At 41.8% G+C, this 20,122-nt stretch overlaps 2 protein-coding genes across 5 annotated transcripts in view; both read left to right on the top strand.

The window, feature by feature from the left end:
• The first annotated feature begins 3,291 nt into the window (after nt 1-3,291).
• On the top strand, nt 3,292-3,748 carry LOC102973429 (small nuclear ribonucleoprotein Sm D3). The gene has a single exon (XM_028477823.2). It carries the CDS (start codon nt 3,359-3,361, stop codon nt 3,731-3,733), a length of 375 nt encoding a protein of 124 aa, XP_028333624.1. The 5' UTR covers nt 3,292-3,358; the 3' UTR covers nt 3,734-3,748.
• A 5,594-nt stretch (nt 3,749-9,342) lies between these two features.
• The window catches only part of LOC102995057 (zinc finger protein 160-like), a 74,670-nt gene continuing 63,890 nt past the window's right edge, over nt 9,343-20,122 (top strand). For all 4 annotated transcript variants that reach the window (XM_028477776.1, XM_028477777.1, XM_028477775.1 and 1 more), the window contains exons 1-2: nt 9,343-9,418; nt 16,409-16,498. In XM_028477776.1, the coding sequence (XP_028333577.1) occupies nt 16,484-16,498 (15 nt within the window). In that variant the 5' untranslated portion in view covers nt 9,343-9,418; nt 16,409-16,483. The remainder of the gene's footprint in view (nt 9,419-16,408; nt 16,499-20,122) is intronic.

Raw genomic sequence — 20,122 nt, 5'->3', positions numbered from 1 at the left:
ATTGAATATTGTTCCCTTTGCTACACAATAGTTCCTTGTTGATTATCTATTTTATATATAGAGTGTGTATATGTTAATCTCACATTCCTAATTTATCCCTCCCCTCGTTTCCGCTTTGGTAACCATAAGTTTGCTTTTACTGTCTCTAAGTCTGTTTCCGTTTTATAAATAAGTTCACTTGTGTCATTATTTCAGACTTCACATATAAGTGATATCATATGATATTTGTCTTTCTCCATGTGAGTTACTTCACTTAGTATGAAGATCTCTAGGTCCATCCATGTTGCTGCAGATGCCATTCTCTCATTGTCTTTTATGGCTGAGTAATATCACATTGTATACATGTATATACCACATCTTCTTTATCCATTCATCTGTTGATGGACATTTAGGTTGCTTTTGTGTCTTGGCTATTGTAAATAGTGTTGTGATGCACATTGGAGTATATATGTCTTTTTGAAGTAGAGTTTTCATTTTTCTGGATATATGCACAGGAGTGGGATTGCTGGATCATATGGTAACTCTATTTTTAGTTTTTTAAGGAATCTCAATACTGTTTTCCGAAGTGGCTGCACCAATTTACATTCCCACTAACAGTGTACAAGGGTTCCTGTTTCTCCACACCCTCTCCAGCATTTATTATTTGTAGACTTTTTAATGATAGCTATTCTGACCGGTGTGAGGTGGTACCTCGTTTTTATTTGCATTTCTCTAATAATTAGTGATGTTGAGCATCTCTTCATGTGCCTTTTGGCCATGTGTATGTCTTCTTTGGAGAGATGTTTATTCGGGTCTTCTGCCCATTTTTTGATTGGGTTGTTTGGTTTTTTGATATTGAGCTATATAAGCCGTTGTATACTTTGGAAATTAATCCGTTGTATACTTTGGAAATTAATCCGTTGTTGGTTGTCTCATTTGAAAATATTTTCTCCCATTCTGTAGGTTGTTCTTTCATTTTGTTTATGGTTTCCTTTGCTTTGCAAAAGCTTTTAAGTTTCATTAGGTCCCATTTGTTTATTTTTGCTTCTGTTTCCAGTATTCTAGGAGAAAGATTCAGTATATCTTTCTATCTGTTTGTATCATCTTTGATTTCTTTCATCAGTATCTTATAATTTTCTGAGTACAGGTCTTTTGCCTCCTTAGGTAGGTTTATTCTTAGGTATTTTATTCTTTTTAATGAGATGGTAAATGGGATTGTTTCCTTAATTTCACTTTCTGATATTTTGGTTTTACTTTATTCAAATGCAACAGATTTCTGTATATTAATTTTGTACCCTGCAACTTTACCCTGTTCATTGGTGAGCTTTAGTAGTTTTCTGGTGGCATCTTTAGGATTTTCTATGTATAGTATTATGTCATCTGCCAACAGTGACAGTTTTACTTCTTCCCAATTTGGATTCCTTTTATTTTTCTTGTCCAATTGCTGTGGCTAGGGACTTCTTTCTGATGAAGCTGTACTAATCACATATTACAATATTATTTCCAATCCTTTATCACCCTCCTGTGAGATCATGCATGTCTGCCCTTTGATATCAAGCTTGGCCAATTGACATAGGCAACCCTTCCATCCCTTTGAGAGGATTGCTCTTCCTTCCCTACTTTATGCAAGCTTGGTCATTTGAGTTCATTGGCCCATTTGGTGTGAATAGAATGGCATGTTTTTAAGTGGTGCTGGGAAAACTGGACAGCTACATGTAAAAGAATGAAATTAGAACACCATACACAAAAATAAACTCAAAATGGATTAAAGACCTAAATGTAAGGCCAGACACTATCAAACTCTTAGAGGAAAACATAGGCAGAACACTCTATGACATAAATCACAGCAATATCCTTTTTGACCCATCTCCTAGAGAAATGGAAATAAAAACAAAAATAAACAAATGGGACCTAATGAAACTTAAAAGCTTTGCACAGCAAAGGAAACCATAAACAGGATGAGAAGGCAACCCTCAGAATGGGAGAAAATATTTACAAACAAACAACTGACAAAGGATTAATCTCCAAAATATACAAGCAGCTCATGCAGCTCAATATCAAAAAAACAACCCAGTCCAAAAATGGGTAGAAGATCTAAATCGACATTTCTCCAAAGAAGATATGCAGATTGCCAGCAAACACATGAAAGGATGCTCAACATCACTAATCATTAGAGAAATGCAAATCAAAACTACAATGAGGTATCACCTCACACCAGTCAGAATGGCCATCATCAAAAAATCTACAAACAATAAATGCTGGAGAGGGTGTGGAGACAAGGGAACCCTCTTGCACTGTTGGTAGGAATGTAAATTGATAACAGCCACTATGGAGAACAGTATGGAGGTTCCTTAAAAAACTAAAAATAAAACTACAATGTGACCCAGCAATCCCACTACTGGGCATATACCCTGAGAAAAGCATAATTCAAAAAGAGTCATGTACCACAATGTTCGTTGCAGTTCTGTTTACAATAGCCAGGACATGGAAGCAACCTAAGTGTCCATCGATAGATGAATAGATAAGATGTGGCACATATATACAATGGAAAATTACTTAGCTGTAAAAAGAAATGAAACTGAGTTATTTGTAGTGAGGTGGATGGACCTAGAGACTATCATACAGAGTGAAGTAAGTCAGAAAGAGAAAAACAAATACCATATGCTAACACATACATATGGAATCTAAAAAAAAAAAAAAAGGTTCTGAAGAACCTAAGGGCAGGACAGGAATAAAGACGCAGACATAGAGAATGGACTTGAGGACACAGGGAGGGGAAAGGGTAAGTTGGGACGAAGTGAGAGAGTGGCAATGACATATATACACTAACAAATGTAAAATAGATAGCTAGTGGGAAGCAGCCACATAGCACAGGGAGATCAGCTCGGTGCTTTGTGTTCACCTAGAAGGGTGGGATAGGGAAGGTGGGAGGGAGATGCAAGAGGGAGGGGTTATGGGGAGATATATATATGTATAGCTGATTCACTTTGTTATGCAGCAGAAACTAACATACCATCGTAAAGCAATTTTAGTCCAATAAAGATATTAAAAAAAAAAGAATGGCATGTTTCAACTTTACATGGAAGCTTTCAAAGTCTTTGTTTGTTCCGTATAACCCCATTTCCTCTCTACTGCAAGAATGTTCTTGGGGAGACTGAAATTTTACCCTTAATGACAGAATTGAATTATAGAAATAAGAGGTGAATAATGATAGAGGTCATATGAGGAAGCAGTACATATTTGTTGTTATAATCCAGTGAGAATTCAGGAATATTTGTCACCACAGCAAAACTTTTAGCTTCATGCCTTCGCAGTCGCAAGAGTCACCTCCGCACCAGAAAGGAAGAGGAGACCGGAACTGAACTCTCTTCCTGCTGAGATGTCTATTGGTGTGCCGATTAAAGTCCTACATGAGGCTGAGGGTCACATCGTGGCATGTGAGACGAACACTGGTGAGGTGTATCGAGGGAAGCTCATTGAAGCAGAGGACAACATGAACTGCCAGATGTCCAACATCACAGTCACATACAGAGATGGCCGAGTGGCACAGCTGGAGCAGGTGTACATCCGTGGCAGCAAGATCCGCTTTCTGATTTTGCCTGACATGCTGAAAAACGCACCCATGTTAAAGAGCATGAAAAATAAAAACCAAGGCTCGGGGGCCGGTCGGGGAAAGGCTGCTATTCTGAAGGCCCGAGTGGCCGCAAGAGGGAGAGGACGTGGAATGGGACGCGGAAACATCTTCCAGAAGTGAAGATAAATTTATCTGTTGGACGGAACTTTGCCCTTATTTTTTTCTTTTAGGTTATCTGGGTCAGGGTGTGCGTGCGTATGTATATGTCCTATGTTATCTTTTGACATCTTTTTCTTTAGATCTGGGTAAATGTTAAACTAAATAAATGTGGTGGGTTTTTTTCTGTTTGAGGAAAAAAAAAAACTTTTAGAAAGCTGACAGGTACACTTTCAATGACCTTTTGTTTTTTCATCCCCACCTTAGCCTCCCAAAGTCAAGGTTACAGGTAAGAACGTATTATCTCCAAGAATCGTTTCACCTTTGACATCTTGATGTCAAGAATTCTTTTCCTAAATAATTACCCTCATTCCTTCCAATTTCTGTTTTTTCTCTTCCCATTAGAATAGCCATTCATTTTTATTTTATCTAGAAACATATTACTTTTTGTAGTCCAACTACTCTCAATGGCCTATGTGTTCTCAGTTATAACATTTCGAAGTGGTGTATCATAATCAAATGTTTGTAAATAACCTCAAGAATTGCCCTTTTACCTGGTCCTGCCTTCCCCTGCCTATGTAAGCCCCAGAACTGTATGAACTCAGTTATGGACTTAAGTCCCATGCCAAGCAGGAAGTTCATATTAATAATCAAAATAACCAAAACCCTAGCAAACAAACAAACAAAAAAGAAAGAGCCCTTAGGTTTTCAGATGTTTTAATAAATTGCCATCCATTTTCAAGTTTGTAATTTCTCCTGAAGTACTGGTCAGTTGTAAATTTCATATGTTCTGTTTTCATTTTCATTCAGTTGAGAATATATGCTAATTGCCTTTGTAATTTCTTCCTTGTTCCAACTTTGTTCATTAGTAGGTCATTATTTTCCATATATTTGTATTTCCAGATATTTTTTGGTTATTGATTTCTGTTTTTTCCATTGTGGTCATAGAAATATTTTGTATAACTTGAATTCTTATAATTTATCAAGACTTGTTTGATGGCCAAGAATATGGTTTGCCTTGGTAAAGTACTTGGAAAATCTTGAAAAATTATCTCATTATGTTGGGTGTTCTTACAAAGGAAAAACTTGATTTTCTTCCTCCTGTGGAGGGAAAAATCCATTTCTTCCTACTGTGTGTTTCTTTCCTCTCTGTCTCCTATGTCTCACACCACAACACCCTCACATAGAACACTTCTGACACTTTTGGTCACCGATGTGTGAGGAGTTTTCTGCACAACAAGCAATTCCTGGGACACCAGCTGTGTATCCTACAATTCAACTCAATTCTGACACTGGCTGTACTGAGATCGCATGAGATCCTACAGATCTCACAGTACTGCCATCCCTCTCAACACACTTCAGATGGCAGCACAAACGTACGTTGTCACCCGTGCTTCTGACCAATAGGCTGTAAGATCATAAGTTTCAACAACCCCCCCCCCCCCCCCGCCCCGCCACTCACCCTTCAGATGGCAGCACAAACGTACGTTGCCACCCGTGCTTCTGACCAATAGGCTGTAAGATCATAAGTTTCAACAACCCCCCCCCCCCCCCCCGCCCCGCCACTCACCCTCTGTAAACCAGGAGTAAAGAATCTGCACTTGGAAGTTATGTATTCATATGCAAGAATGCCTGGTAAATTCTGGAAAAGACGTATTAGAGGAAATATGTTCAGACTTATTATAATGCATTGAAGCTAAATGAGTGAGTCACTGACTTCAAAATCTCAGTGGTCGGGAGTGGAATGGAAAGTTCAGAAACAGACCTCGGGCTAGAAGGTATTTTATTCCATCATTGGTCTTCACCTATGAAATCAACCTAAATCTGACACGTGGGTGTTCTTTAAATGACTTTCGTCACCTCCATCCCTCAGAGGTTGTCTTTTCAATCTGTTGATGGTATCATTTGGCACACTGAATTTCTGCGTTTGATGCAGGTAAGGTTCCAGCTTCCTTCTTTTGCTGGTGGATATCTAGTTTCCCAGCACCATTTGTTAGTGAGACTGTCCTTTCCTCTTTGTGTAGTCTTGGTACCCTTGTCAAAACACTTTACATAATGGAAAGGATTATTTTGCAGCATTCTGTTCTGTTCCACTGGTTTATTATATAGCACAGGGAATGATATTCAATATCCTTAATAACCATAATGGAAAAGAATATGAAAAGAATATATGTATTATATGTTTAAGTGAATCACTTTGCTATACAACAGAAATTAACATTGTAAATCAAGTATACTTCAACCAAATAAATTTTTTAAAAATACAGAAAAAAAAATTCCCCTTAGTCATGATAGTCTTTTTAAATGTGTTGATTTTTTAAAAATATTTATTTATTTTTGGCTGCGTTGGGTCTTCGTTGCTGCGCACGGGCTTTCTCTAGTTGTGGTGAGCGGGGGCTACTCTTCGTTGCGGTGCATGGGCTTCTCATTGCAGTGGCTTCTCTTGTTGTGGAGCATGGGCTCTAGGTGCGTGGGCTTCAGTAGTTGTGGCACGTGGGCTCTGTAGTTGTGGCTCACGGGCTCTGGAGCGCAAGCTCAGTAGCTGTGGCGCATGGGCTTAGTTGCTCCGCGGCATGTGGGATCTTCCCGGACAAGGGCTCAAACCCATGTCCCCTGCCTTGGCAGACGGATTCTCAACCACTGCGCCACCAGGGAAGCCCTAAATGTGTTGATTTTTGCTTACTATTACTTATTTTTGCATCGTTATTCATTAGAAATTTTATTCTTTGGTTTTCTTGTAGTGTCTTTGTCTGACTTTGGTATTAGAGTAATTCTGGATTCATAGAGGGAATTTAGAACGGTTCCCTTTTCTTCACTATTTTCAGGAAGACGTTAAGGAAGGTTGGTCTTTTTTTGGGGGTGCTGGGTTGGGTCTTCATTGCTGCGTGCAGGCTTTCTCTAGTTGTGGCAAGCAGGGGCTACTCTTTGTTGCGGTGCGAGGGCTTCTCATTGCGGTGGCTTCTCTTGTTGCGGAGCATGGACTCTAGGCGTGCGGGCTCGATAGTTGCAGCATGTGGGCTCAATAGTTGTGGCACATGGACCCTAGAGCTTGTGGGCTCAGTAGTTGTGGCGTGCGGGCTTCAGTAGTTGTGGTGCACGGGCTTACTCGCTCCGTGGCATGTGGGATCTTCCTGGACCAGGGATCGAGCCATGTCTCCATTGGCAGGCAGATTCTTAACCATTGCACCACTAGGGAAGTCCTTGGAAGGTTGGTCTTAATTGTTTATAAATGTTGGGTTGAATTTTGCAGTGAAGCTATCTTGCTTTCCTTTGCTGAATGGTTTTTGAATACTGGTTCAATCTCCTTAAAAGTTATAGGCTTGTTCAGATTTTTAATTTCTTTATAATTCTGTCTTGGTAGGTTGTGTTCTGTATGGATTTATCCATTTCTTCTAGGTTATCTGATATTTAGGCATAGAATTGTCTAAATATTTTCTTCTAAATTTTTAAATAATTTCTGAAGAATCAGTTGTAATCTGCTATAATGTCCCCTCTTTGTTTTCTGATTCAGTCATTTGAGTCTTCCCTTTGTTGTTAATCTGGATAAGGATTTGTCAGTTTTGTTATCCTTTTCAAATAACAGTGTTGTACTGTTGTCATTTTCTCTGGTTTTATTCTACATTTCATTTGTCTCTAATCCTTTTTCCTACCTTCTGCTAGCTTAAGCATATTTTGTTCTTCTAAGATCTTTTTATTTTGCTTTTTTTTTTAAAAGGAATTTTTTAGTCACCATATATGTTCACAAGGTAATTCATCACAGGTGTGGCATAGAGTATGTATTTTAAAGAATAATGGGGACTTTCCTGGTGGTCCAGTGGTTAAGACTTCGCCTTCCAGTGCAGGGGCTTGCAGGTTCGATGGGGAGCTATGATCCCACATGCCTTGGGGCCAAAAAACCAAAACATAAAACAGAAGCAGTATTGTAACAAATTGAATAAAGACTTTAAAAATGGTCCACATTAAAAAAAAAAACCTTTAAAAAAATGAATAATGCAGTTCTCATCAAAGTTTTTTTCTCCTCTTTTGATTTCTCTTCATTTTATCTATATGAGATGATGCATGTTAATTAAACTTACTGTGAGTTATACACCAGGACAGTCTGCTCATTTTACCTGAAAGTACATTAAGTATGCTAATTTCCCTGTGTGAACATCATCCTATTTCAATGGATTCCCATGTCTCTCTGGTTGAAATGTTTCACATGTAGGGATGTGATAAAGCATAGTTTATAGTAGATGATATCTAACAGATACTGCCTTAAAAGTATTGGGGGTCGAAATGAAGTTACTGTATATTTGGTAATCTAGTTTTACTTTCTTTAGGGTTCAAATTAAAGAGAATATACCTCCCTACTGAATGCGGTTAGAAATATTGCAACTTAATTATAATTTAAATGGAAATAAATCCCAGTGTCTTCTGAAGACTTATTTTTCAGGCTTTGTTACCCACCCTTGACAAAACTTTAAGAAATAGAAAATAAAAAACTAAAATATAATTTGGAAATAAAAAGTGAAAAATTCTAATTACGTGCATAATGAACATATAATCAGTTTGAAATTACATTGTGTTATTATGTATTTAAGTAGAATTTCATTAAAAGTTTTTGGGAAAGATACTTAAAAGTAATTCTCCCAAGTGTGGAATAGAGTAAGTTTTTTAAACGATAATGCAGTTCTCATCAAAAGAAAATGAAAGTTTTTTCTTCTATTTTGCTTTCTCTTTTTATGTTATCTATATGAAATTCTGGATGCTAACTAAACTTACTGTGATAATCATTTCACAGTATATGTCAGTCAGTTACTTATGCTCTACACCTTAAACTTATACAGTGATGTTTGTCACTGTATAAAGTGTTGCTTATACAACTCTCATATGTAACTGTTTACAGAGTTGGTTTTAGAAAGGCAAATAAAACACATTGGATAAAAGAAAGAATAATGCAGTTTATAACAATTTTTTTAAAATGTATTTGTTTTTAAGGCAATTTTTAGTGACCTAAATGATCACATGTCTTAGTCTTCCATCTCAGACCTCCAGGTACTGTCCCTGAGTTTGTGGAACTCAGCACTATGTTGAATTTGCCCTTCTGCGTGAACGGGGAATAGAAAAAGAAAAGCAGTTTTGTAGGGTGTCAGTATGAAATAGCCCATTTCTACCCAGGGGGAGTTTTGTACTTGTTATTTGTATTTGTAATACAGAGAGTAGTCCCATTCTTATTTCTCAAAGCTGCTTAAATTAATTCCAATTTAGGAAGTGTTCCTGGATCCAACTAATGGCCCATGTCAACCCCTTCCTCTCCGCTCCTGGAGACCCAAGTTCCCAGACCAGTGAATTGCTTCAGCCTCACTAGCAGGACGTCACAACAACCTGCTGTGAGAAATATGTTTTTATTAAACCCTTTTAGTCTTAAGAGGAACTATCTTGGCTTCCAACATAACTGGCCCACAGAGCCGTAAGCTTTTACGTGAAAACTGTTACAGCCAGTAACTTAAAGGAATGCAGTCAAGGTAACAGGCGCACCAACCCCGCCCTGCTTCCTGCCCCTCCCTCCCGCGCTCAGTGCGCAGACCTGGGCGCTCTCCTCGCCCCGCCCTTCACCGCTGGCGCTCCGCCCAGGCCCCGCCCCGGAAGCCCTACGTCTAACGCCAGGAGCCCTTTTCTAAGGACGCGGAGAGCGGAGAGTTCCGAGCCAAGGTCGCAGAGCGGAGCGTAAGTTTCTTTTTAGTGTAAATTTGTGCAGCCCCACGCCGCACCCGTCCCAGAGTAAATCCAGACGTTGCAATTGCAGGTCGGGTATCTTTTCGTTTGGGTTTTAATTATTTCTGAGGCTGGTACGTTCCCTTGGCTTTTTCAGCCTTCGGTCCACGTAGACACCGTCTTTGGCGACATTTTCCTGTTTAAAACCCTTTACTACCTCCGCCCTCCCCCTGTAAAGTCCCCTTCCGCGAGGTGGATACGCGCCCCGCAGCCTCGCCCTCTCGGCTCCTGGAGGGCAGCGCCGGCCGCCCCGCTCCCGGACAGCCCGCGTCCTCTCCCCGGTCCTGGGGTTCTGCAGAGCCCGCCCCTCTCCTGAAACCCCCTCCCTCCCCGCCCCTCTGTCCTCGCCTCCTCCTCAGGCCGGTGTTTCTGCTTCTCTGGCCTCCCCTTTCTGGTCAGCCCTTCCCCTCCCCCCGCGTTGGGGGAGGTGACCTGGGCCAGACGTGTGACACCTAGTGTTGTTCCGTGTCATATTCAGCTCTATTGAAAAATGTGCTCTTCTGGTCCGCGGGCATCTCAGTCAGTCTCCAGCCCTGTAAATGGTCGAGGGGCATCAGGAGAAGCAGAGACTGAGCGACTGAGAAAGATTAAAACTGCGAAGGAGAAAAGCATGAGGGAGAACCGATGGGAACGTAGAGGGTGGCTGAGGGACTTGCAAATTGGTAGTAAAATGAAAGAGATTAAGCCTTGAAAGTAGCAGGTGAATAAAATAGAGAAGTAAATGAAAAAGCCAGATCTCCAGGGATTGGAAAACAACATAGGGAGAGCTGCCCTGGAGGAGGGGGAGGCGAACGGTGGTGAGGTACCTCAGACGTGGAGAGGATAAAACGTGGAACCATGGACTTCAGTGACTCATGGTGCTGGCAGAGAAAGAAGCCAAAGGGTGACAAGAGCAGAGGAAGAAAGAAGAGCAGGAAGGAAGCACAGCCTCCTGGGGTGCCAGAGAGTGAGGAGGAAGGGAGAGTAACGGAGAGAAGGAGTGTAACCCGGAGGGCAGAGAGGGAGCAGAGATGAGGCAAACAAGAGGCAGAAATACCTACAGATTTTTGACAGAATCAGAAAGGTTCGAGAGAAAGAGCATCTCGAAGGGGAATAAGTTGCAGAGTGGGGCAGGACAGGTGTGAGGGAAGAAATAAGAGGGGAGAAACAGCAGGAGTGTAGAGGGGAATAAAAAGAGACACACAGACCAAGATGAAATAGGGAGACAGGTGAACAGAATGAAATGGAAACACCTAGTAGCTAGAGTAGAGAGGGTAAACTGGATCCAGGTGGATGGTGAGTTGCTTGGATATAGATGATTAAGTTGTGATAATACTGATTCGTGTCTTTAGAATCTAATACATTTAAAATTTCTTTAAGTTATGCAGATGAGGATGAGAATTGCAAAACTCCTGTCAATAAGGCTTGTGCCTTTTGTTATTATTTGTATCAGAAGATAACTTCCATTTGCAAACCCTGTTGAGCCAGCAGGCAGTGACTTGATTCACTCAGTTGTCACCCCCGTACCTTTTCCTGACATGGGGTAGAAGTCAGGGGAGAGGAGAAGTGGGGCAAGAAATGACTGACTCTGTCACTATGTGGTGGTGGCTTTTTAAGGCAACGTTGTTTTTTTTTAATGGATTTACATTTTTCTTTTTTTCTTTACATATGGTTCTTTTTGTAGCTTGGAATAAATCTTAGTTCATTTAATTTCTTCTTTCCTATAAATCATTTTTAACTTCTGAAATAAGCTTTTTTAGTCTCCGATATTCTAGTCATGTCATTCTTTTCCAAATGTGATATACCCTCAGTTTTTGTTTTAAATCTTTGATACCAGATTTTTAGATTAAAAATAATACATTATTTCTTTTTCAAATTAGTTTCAGATTCATTCCTCTCCTGAGTGCTTTCTTCTCTTCATCTAATATATTTGAAATTTTCTTTGATAAGTAGAAATAACTTTAGACTATTTTTAGTAGTACTTGGCAAAGATGTCAATGATCTTTTATAGTAACAGTCAAAACCTAGTTTAACCAGTTAGTCTAATGTTCCTTTTTTTCCGTTTTCTGTGATCAGTGAGAATAGTGAGCTATGAGGTGATATGAAGATGTTTCTCTCAGGTCCCTTTTGACTCTTCTGTGCAAATGAGGAAGGATGGGCGGGATTGACTTGGAGCCTTCTTCCAACAGCATGCCTCTACTCACGATGAAAAGGATTGCTCAGATCTTATTTCTAAGCTGATCCCTTACAATGTTTTCTGCACCAGGGATATATATTTGCAATTCTGTGTTTTTAAAATATTTTACTGCAATCTTCTGATAAAGAAGAATTACCTGCTTGGTATCAGTGTGATCGAACCTTGAAAGAGAAGTTTCCTTTGTTCAGGCACATGAAAGATGGTCCTGGTGTTAAATGAGATGGTTGATAAAGACAACCTGTGCCCACTTGCCCATCAGGTGACCTTTTCAGAATTCAGTCACACCGGGTTCTATTCACTCAGCTCAGACCTTGTCATAAATGTCTCCCATCAGGGCCTCAGGGAGCCCACTTGTAACATGGAGATGAGAGACTAGATCAGAAACTCTGAGGCTGAGCAACACAGACCCCTGAAATGATTGTCCAGATTGGGTGTGTGTCTGTGTGTGGCAGTTCTTCTTGGAGGGAGTGTCCACTGGTAATTAGAATTTTAAATGGATCCCAGACCTCCCAAAATGAAAAACTAAAAGAAAAACAGTAGGATGGAGGCAGGAAGCTAGGCTCAGAGTCAGCGAGAATATCATCAGGTGTCTTCCATGACTAAGGATAAATCTCAAGGGAGATTTTGTCACTTCCTAACACTCAGACCTCCACTGGCTTCCATTTGTCCTCAGGAGAAAATCCCGACTTCTCCCTGTGGCTACTCAGCCCTGTGTCATCCTCAGGGCCCTGCCAGTGTCCCCAGCCTCATCCTGGGAGCTTTTCTCATGGTTCAGTCTGCTCTGGTCACATTCACCTTTTCTCTGTTTCCAAAAACCATCTGTCTCAGATGTTAGTTTCCGCTCTTACTTTTTGTTATTAAATCACCATGGCTCAGGCCCTTTGTCCCCCTTCAGGTCTAGGCTCAGAGAGGGCTCCCCATCCTGCCTTGACAATCTCTGTCATTTTAACCAGGTTTTATTGCCTTTAAAGTCAATCACCCTCATCTGAAAGCCTTTCTCCATTGATTATTTTGAGTGTTTCCTGGTTACCCTTTATTTAAGGGCTCACAGTGTTCCTCTCCTTCCCAGGATGGCTGCAGTACCTGATATTGGAGATGTCTTTAGATGGTAGGACTGTGGGTTGGGCTGGATAATCCTCAAGGGAGACCAAGAGAACAGGGCAGGTGATGAGGATGTTTCCTGCATTCTGGACATTTCAGCTGTAATTGATCTTTACCCCATGTGGCTACTAAATTACTGAAAAGAAGAGCCCCCAAATATAGGAAGTCCTAAAAAGCCCATGGATGTCCTCATGCAGTGTGCTGAGGTGTCCCCGTGTTTAGTCTCCTGTGTCACTGCTCTGCTGTAGCCCCCAGTGTTCCAGGCTGTGCACATCCGTGACCGGTTGCCACCTTGGACAGGAGCTTTGCCTTCCGGCAGGTCATCTGCACAGAGTCAGCGGTAGTGGTTTCAGTGCGCTGGGGGGGACAGAAGGAGAGCCTAATGGGGCGTGAAGGAGGCCTCCCTCAAAGGGCTAGAGCATCTTCCAAGTAGGCGTGAGTGGGGACAACAGGAAACCGAGACCTGGGGACCCTCTCTTTGAGACGTCCTCCCTGATCTCAAATGCCGTTGTACCCAGACTCCGTAATGTCCCCAGGTGGTGGCAGACTTTCCCAGGAGGGCCAGTTTCCTTTGTTTTTTTTTCTTTTTTCTGTTTTTTAAAATAAATTTATTTTACTTATTTATTTTGGGCTGCACTGGGTCTTTGTTGCTGCGCACGGGCTTTCTCTAATTGCCGCAAGCAGGGGCTGCCCATCATTGTGGTGCGCGGGCTTCTTGTTGCGGTGGCCTCTCCCGTTGCGGACCACGGTCTCTAGGCACGCGGGCTTCGGTAGTTGTGGCGCGCAGGCTCAGTAGTTGTGGTGCACGGGCCCAGTTGCTCCACGGCATGTGGGATCTTCCTGGACCGGGGCTCGAACCTGTGTCCCCTGCATTGGCAGGCGGACTCCCAGCCACTAGGCCACCAGGGAAGCCCAGAGGGCCAGTTTCTTGATTTTCATACTGAGTGCCCAGTATCCTTTGGGTGGCAGCTTGTGTGCATTCCTGTTTTGATCCCTTTGCCGAGACGTCCCTGTGCCTTTTAGTCTCCTTTAGTCAGTCATGCGTGGCGAAGAGGTAGAAAAATGGGGAAAGCGGAGGGGAGCCTGTAGGGACCGCAGGAGGGATATGGCAGCAAGTGGGGGCATCAAGATGAGCCCAGTGAATGGTGTGTGCACCTGTCCCAAGGGTAGTTACGGGATCGAGGGCTGTGTGGATCTGTTGGAAAGGAATGTCTCAGTTCAGGCTGGAGAACCTGGAAGTGGGTTTGTTGGAGAACCTGCATGGAATGGTTTGAGGTGCCCTAGTGTCTTAGCTCAGGTTCCCTGGGACATCAGTGCTGAGGCTGACATTTGCCTGCATGGGTTTGATTTGATAACTCAGGATCACACGTGAGCAGCAGTGAAGAAAGTGGAATTTGGCTGAGAGAAATGTTATCCTCCACTGTTAGAACTATGGCCTGAGCAGAGCCCACAGGGAGCTCTGGGTGCAGGAGGATGGGTGCCTTGGTCTTAAGGGGCTGGATCTAGAGGGTGCCCCCCAGCATCCACTCCACACACTGACTTTTGTTGGCTCTTTTAGGAGGGCAAGCATCATCATGCCACCAATAGAGTAATATAGGGAAAATCTCAGAGATCATTTTTTGCGTTAACTTTGGTATCTTTGAGTATTTGGTGTTGCAAGTGAAGAAAGTTTCATATGCATTTGGAAAGATGCAAAGAGAATCTGGAGTGTTGCCTTGGAAGATGTTGGGGTCTCACTGGGGCATGTGCATCATTGGAAATATCTCTCTTTTTAGTAGTTTTTGGAGATTTCAGTGTTTTGCCTGGGTCACTGTAAATGAAAATACGGTGCCTTGTGTCTAGTGGGTCCTTGGGTGTCCTCTTATGTAATATCCCTCATGCATGAGTTACTAGGGCTTGAAATGTTTTCTGTCATTGTGTAACAGGATGAGGGGATCATTATGGGCTCTATGGACACTCTGTTGGACCCCATGAGAGTTTGTAAGTTTGTTTGAGTCCAGACTGGAAATTATGAGTACTAAGCTTAAGACTGCAGAATGTTTTTAGTAGGGAGGTCCTGCTAGGTGTGGGTCTATGGGCCCAACCTGAGAAGAGTCATAAAGTCTCATGTTGTTGGGAAAGATTATTGCAAGAATCAGAGGGCAGCAACACTGCAGTGATCTGCAGTCCGGGGTCTCATCCTTGGGAAGATGCAGCTGCAACTTTCTTGCTGCCAGGCCAGTGCTGGGTACTCTATTTTCCACTCCTGTCCCTCCCAAAATAGGCACACACAGAGGTACAATACAGAGAACAGGGAACCTTTGTGTGCTGTTGGTGGGTGTGTAAATGGTACCGCTAAATTGGAAAGCAGTATGGAGGTTCCTTAATAAATTAAACATAGAACAGGCACATAATGTATCAAACCCTCTTCTGGCAGATATCCAAAGGAAAGGAAATCAGTGTTTTCAGGGACGCATCTGCATTCTCATGAGTATTACGGTATTTGCAGTAGCCAAGGAACAGAAACAACCAAAATGTCTGTTGACAAAAGAATGGGTAACAAAATCGTGGTATCTAAACATATACTGCATATTGTATAGTATGTATATAATATGTGTAATGAAATGTTATTCACTGTATATAAATATGAAAAATCAAGGATCCTGCATTTATGACAAAGTGAATGAACCTAGAGAACATTATGCTAAGTGAAATAACCCTGACAAAGGACAGATACTGTACATGGAAACTAGAATTATCAAACTCATAGAGCCATAGAGTAGAAGGGCTGTTAACCAGGAGCTGGGTGATAGGGAAAATGGGGCGATGTCTGTCAAAGCATACGGATTTTCAGTTGTAAAATGAGTAAGTTCTGGGGATCTGATGTACTGACTGCATGCTGCCTGTACTGTTTCTATATACTTGAAATTTGCTCACAGAGAAACAATTAAGTGTCCTCACAACACACACACAAAATGGTAATTGTTAGTTGATGGAAGTGTGACTTACTTGATTGTGATAATTATTTCACAGTATACACGTGTCAGAGGATCACTTTGTATACCTTATATTTACACCATTTTCCTTAGTCAGTTATACCTCAGCTAAGCTGGGAAAGAATAAGAAAGTGGGGGCTGTGCTGGGCCTGCCTGCTGTGAGCGCCGCTCAACCCAGGCTTCCCATTAGATCGGTGAGGCATTTATGCATAGACATGTTTTGTACCCTCTGACCAGATTCCTCTTCGCGTAGTCAGTGTAGGGCCCAACCTCAGTCATGTTTAAGGTGCCCCAGGCGAGTCCAATCTGGATCCGTCACTGAGCATCTTGACTCAGTCCCCCCGTTCCCTGAGGGCTGAGATCTGGGCTGAGGGTGAGGGCTCTCCTCTGCGTGGGGAAGGATCAGGGCTGGTCTGTGACCTCAAGGAGATCGTCGGGTCCAGCTGAGGTGCCCGCTGCTACTGTGTACGTGAGGGCCTCACCAGGAGGGGAGCGAGATCTGAAGAAAGGGTGGAAAACTCACCTGTTAGACTCTGTGTGGGAGTTTACTGTCCTGAGCCCCTCCTGGGACAGTGGGCAACAGAGGACCGTCTGTTCCACATGCTGAGGGCTTCCCTGTGTGTGTGGTTGTGACTCAGGGAGGGGGTGTGTTGATTCCAAGCATTAAACAGCCTGTTTTCAACTTTCAAGGTCAACCTCTAAAGACTCACGTTGCCTGAAGAAGAAACTCAGAACAGGAGGAAGAGGAAAGAAAAGGAGTCAGGAATGGCTCTTTCTCAGGTAAAGTCATATTTTTGGTTGATTCTCAGTCTGTTATTTTTCTGAAATGCCCTTTTCTGGACTTGCTAATCTTCTCTGACTCTGAAGTATCCTGCCTGACACCTGTACATCACACTCACCTGGGGCCCTCCCTCAGGGTCTGTTGTCTCCACCTAGATTTCACACCCATGGATTGGAGACGTGGTGTCAGTGCTCTTGGGCAGCAGGGGTTGTTGAGGGGCCCCGTCCGGATGCAATGTCCACTCTCTGTCAGCTAGAGTACAGAAGCTGCACTTGGAAGTCAGGTATTAACATGCACAATACCTGATAAAATCCGAAAATCAGACCAATTGGAGCAGTTTGTTCTGACTTTTTCTAAGGCAATTCAAGCTAAAAATGTGAGTCACTCTCCTTAAATCTTAATGATTGGTAATAGAATGGAAAATTCAAAAATAGACATCAGTGGTAGAGGGTTTTTTAGTTTATCATCAAATTTAAACTATGAAATCAACCTAAATCTCTGGCAGTTGGAAATTCTTTAAATTACTTTCATCACCTCCATTCCTCAGGGGTTGTCTTTTCACTCTGTGGATTGTATCCTTTGACAGACAGAAGTTTTTACTTCTGATACGGGCAAGATTCCACCTTCATTCTTTTCCTAGTAGGTATCTATTTTCTCAGCACCATTGTTATTGATACTCTCCTTTCCCCTATGTGTATCTTGGCACCCTTGTGAATACATTTTACATATATGCAAAGGATTATTTCTGAGTATTGTGTTCTGTTCATTTGGTTTAGTCTGTGTTTATACCGGTACCACACCATCTTGATTACTTCTTAATATGTTTTGAAATAAAAAGGGAGGCCTCCATCTTTCCTCTTGTTCAAGAGACTTTTGGCTATCTGTGGTCTCTAGAACTGCCCTAAGACTTTTAGCATTTTTTTTTCTCTATTTCTGCAAAGATTGCTATGGAAATTTTGATAATGGGTCCATTGAATCTGTAGAACACTTTGTGTAGCTTGGATATTTTAAGAGTATTAAGTCTTCCCGCCCATGAGTACAGGTTGTCTTTCTATTTATTTGTATCTTTTTGGATTTCTTTTAGCAATGGTTGGTAGTTTTCAGTGTACAAGTCTTTCACCATGTTGGCTAATTTATTCCTAAATATTTCATCCCTTTTTAATGCTATAGTAAATAAGATTGCTTTCTTGTTTTCTTTTGACATTGTTCATTGTGTATAGAAATGCAACCGATTTTTGCATTTGGCGTTTGTATACAACAGTTTTTCTAACCATCTTGATATAGCAGGTTTCTTGTGGAATCTTTATGATTTTTACATATAAAACCTTGTCATCTAGGAAAGAGGTGAGTTTACTTTTACAATTTGGATAACTTAGATTTCTTTTTCTTATTTAATTGCTCTGGCTAGGAGTTTCAGTACTTTGTTGAGCAGTAGTGCAGAGAGTGTGCATCCTTGCCTTCTTTCTGATCTCAGAGGACAAGCTTTCAGTCTGTCCCCACTGAGAATGTTGTTAGCTGTGCTTTTTTCACAAATGGCATTTATTATGTTGAGAGAATTTACTCTTTCTCGTTTATCGAGTGTTTTATCTTGAAAGGTTGTTGAATTTTGTCAGATGCTTTTCTCTGCATCAATTGAGATGGTCCTGTGTGTTTTTTTCCTTTAATCTGTTAATGTGGTATATCACATTAATTGATTTTTGTATGTTGACTCCTCTTTGCTTTATATGAATAAAATCCACTTGGTCAAGATGTCAGATCTTTTTAATGTGGTGTTAAGTTATTTTGCTAGTATGTTGTTACGAATTTTGCATCAGTATTCATCAGGGGTATTGGTTTCTAGTTTTTCTTTCTTGGTGTGTTTTTGTCTGGGATTGGTATCAGAATCATGCTGGCTCCATAGAATGAATTTGCAAGAGTTCCCTCTTCAACTCTGTAACATTGTTAGCAGGATTAGTGGTAATTCTTTTGTAAATATTTCATAGAATTTGGTCCTGGGTTTTTCTTTTTTTTGTTTGTTTGTTTTGTTTTTTTGAAATTATTATTTATTTATTTACTTTTGGCTGTGTTGGGTTTTCATTGCTGGGCGTGGGCTTTCTCTAGTTCTGGCGAGTGGGAGCTACTCTTTGTTGCGGTGCATGGGCTTCTCATTGTGGTGGCTTCTCTTGTTGTGGAGCATGGGCTCTAGGCCCACAGGCTTCAGTAGTTGTGGTGTGTGCGCTCAGTAGTTGTGGCTTGCAGGCTCTAGAGTGCCGGCTCAGTAGTTGTGGCTCACGGGCTGTAGATCAGTAGTTGTGGCACATGGGCTTAGTTGCTCCATGGCAAGTGGGATCTTCCCAGACCAGGGTTTGAACCCATGTCTTCTGCATTGGCAGGTGGATTCTTAACCACTGTGCCACCAGGGAAGCCCCCCTGGGTTTTTGTTTGTTTGAGGTTTTTGATTACTTTTTTTTTTTCTTTTTTGTGGTACGCGGTCCTCTTCCTTTTGTGGCCTTTCCCGTTGCGGAGCACAGGCTCCGGAAGCACAGGCTCAGCGACCATGGCTCACGGGCCTAGCCACTCCGTGGCACATGGGATCTTCCTGGACCGGGGCACGAACCCGTGTCCCCTGCATCGGCAGGTGGACTCGCAACCACTGTGCCACCAGGGAAGCCCTTGATTAGTTTTTGAATTTCTCTAGTTATAATTCGGCTCATTTTTTATTTCTTTTTTCTTTTTCTTTGAATTTTATTTTTTTATACAGCAGGTTCTTATTAGTTATCCATTTTATACATGTTAGTGTATATATGTCAATCCCAATCTCCCAATTCATCACACCACCACCACCTCCCCCGCCACTTTCCTCCCTTGGTGTCCATATGTTTGTTCTCTATGGCTCACGGGCCTAGCCACTCCGTGGCACATGGGATCTTCCTGGACCGGGGCACGAACCCGTGTCCCCTGCATCGGCAGGTGGACTCGCAACCACTGTGCCACCAGGGAAGCCCTTGATTAGTTTTTGAATTTCTCTAGTTATAATTCGGCTCATTTTTTATTTCTTTTTTCTTTTTCTTTGAATTTTATTTTTTTATACAGCAGGTTCTTATTAGTTATCCATTTTATACATGTTAGTGTATATATGTCAATCCCAATCTCCCAATTCATCACACCACCACCACCTCCCCCGCCACTTTCCTCCCTTGGTGTCCATATGTTTGTTCTCTATATCTGTGTCTCAATTTCTGTCCTGCAAACCAGTTCATCTGTACCATTTTTCTAGGTTCCACATATATGCGTTAATATACAATAGTTTTCTCTTTCTGACTTAACTTCACTCTGTATGACAGTCTCTAGATCCATCCACGTCTCTGCAAATTACTCAATTTCGTTCCTTTTTATGGCTGAGTAATATTCCATTGTATATATGTACCACATCTTCCTTATCCATTCATCTGTCAATGCGCATTTAGGTTGCTTCCATTACCTGGCTGTTGTAAATAGTGCTGCATTGAATATTGGGGTGCATGTGTCTTTTTGAATTGTGGTTTTCTCTGGGTATATGCCCAGTAGTGGGATTGCTGGGTCATATGGTAATTCTATTTTTAGTTTTTTAAGGAACCTCCATACTGTTCTCCATAGTGGCTGTA

This window comes from Physeter macrocephalus, chromosome 17 (assembly GCF_002837175.3).
Source record: "Physeter macrocephalus isolate SW-GA chromosome 17, ASM283717v5, whole genome shotgun sequence".
Lineage (NCBI taxonomy): Eukaryota > Metazoa > Chordata > Mammalia > Artiodactyla > Physeteridae > Physeter > Physeter macrocephalus.
The sequence above is the reverse complement of the archived record's forward strand: the minus strand, read 5'-3'. Positions and strand labels throughout refer to the sequence as shown.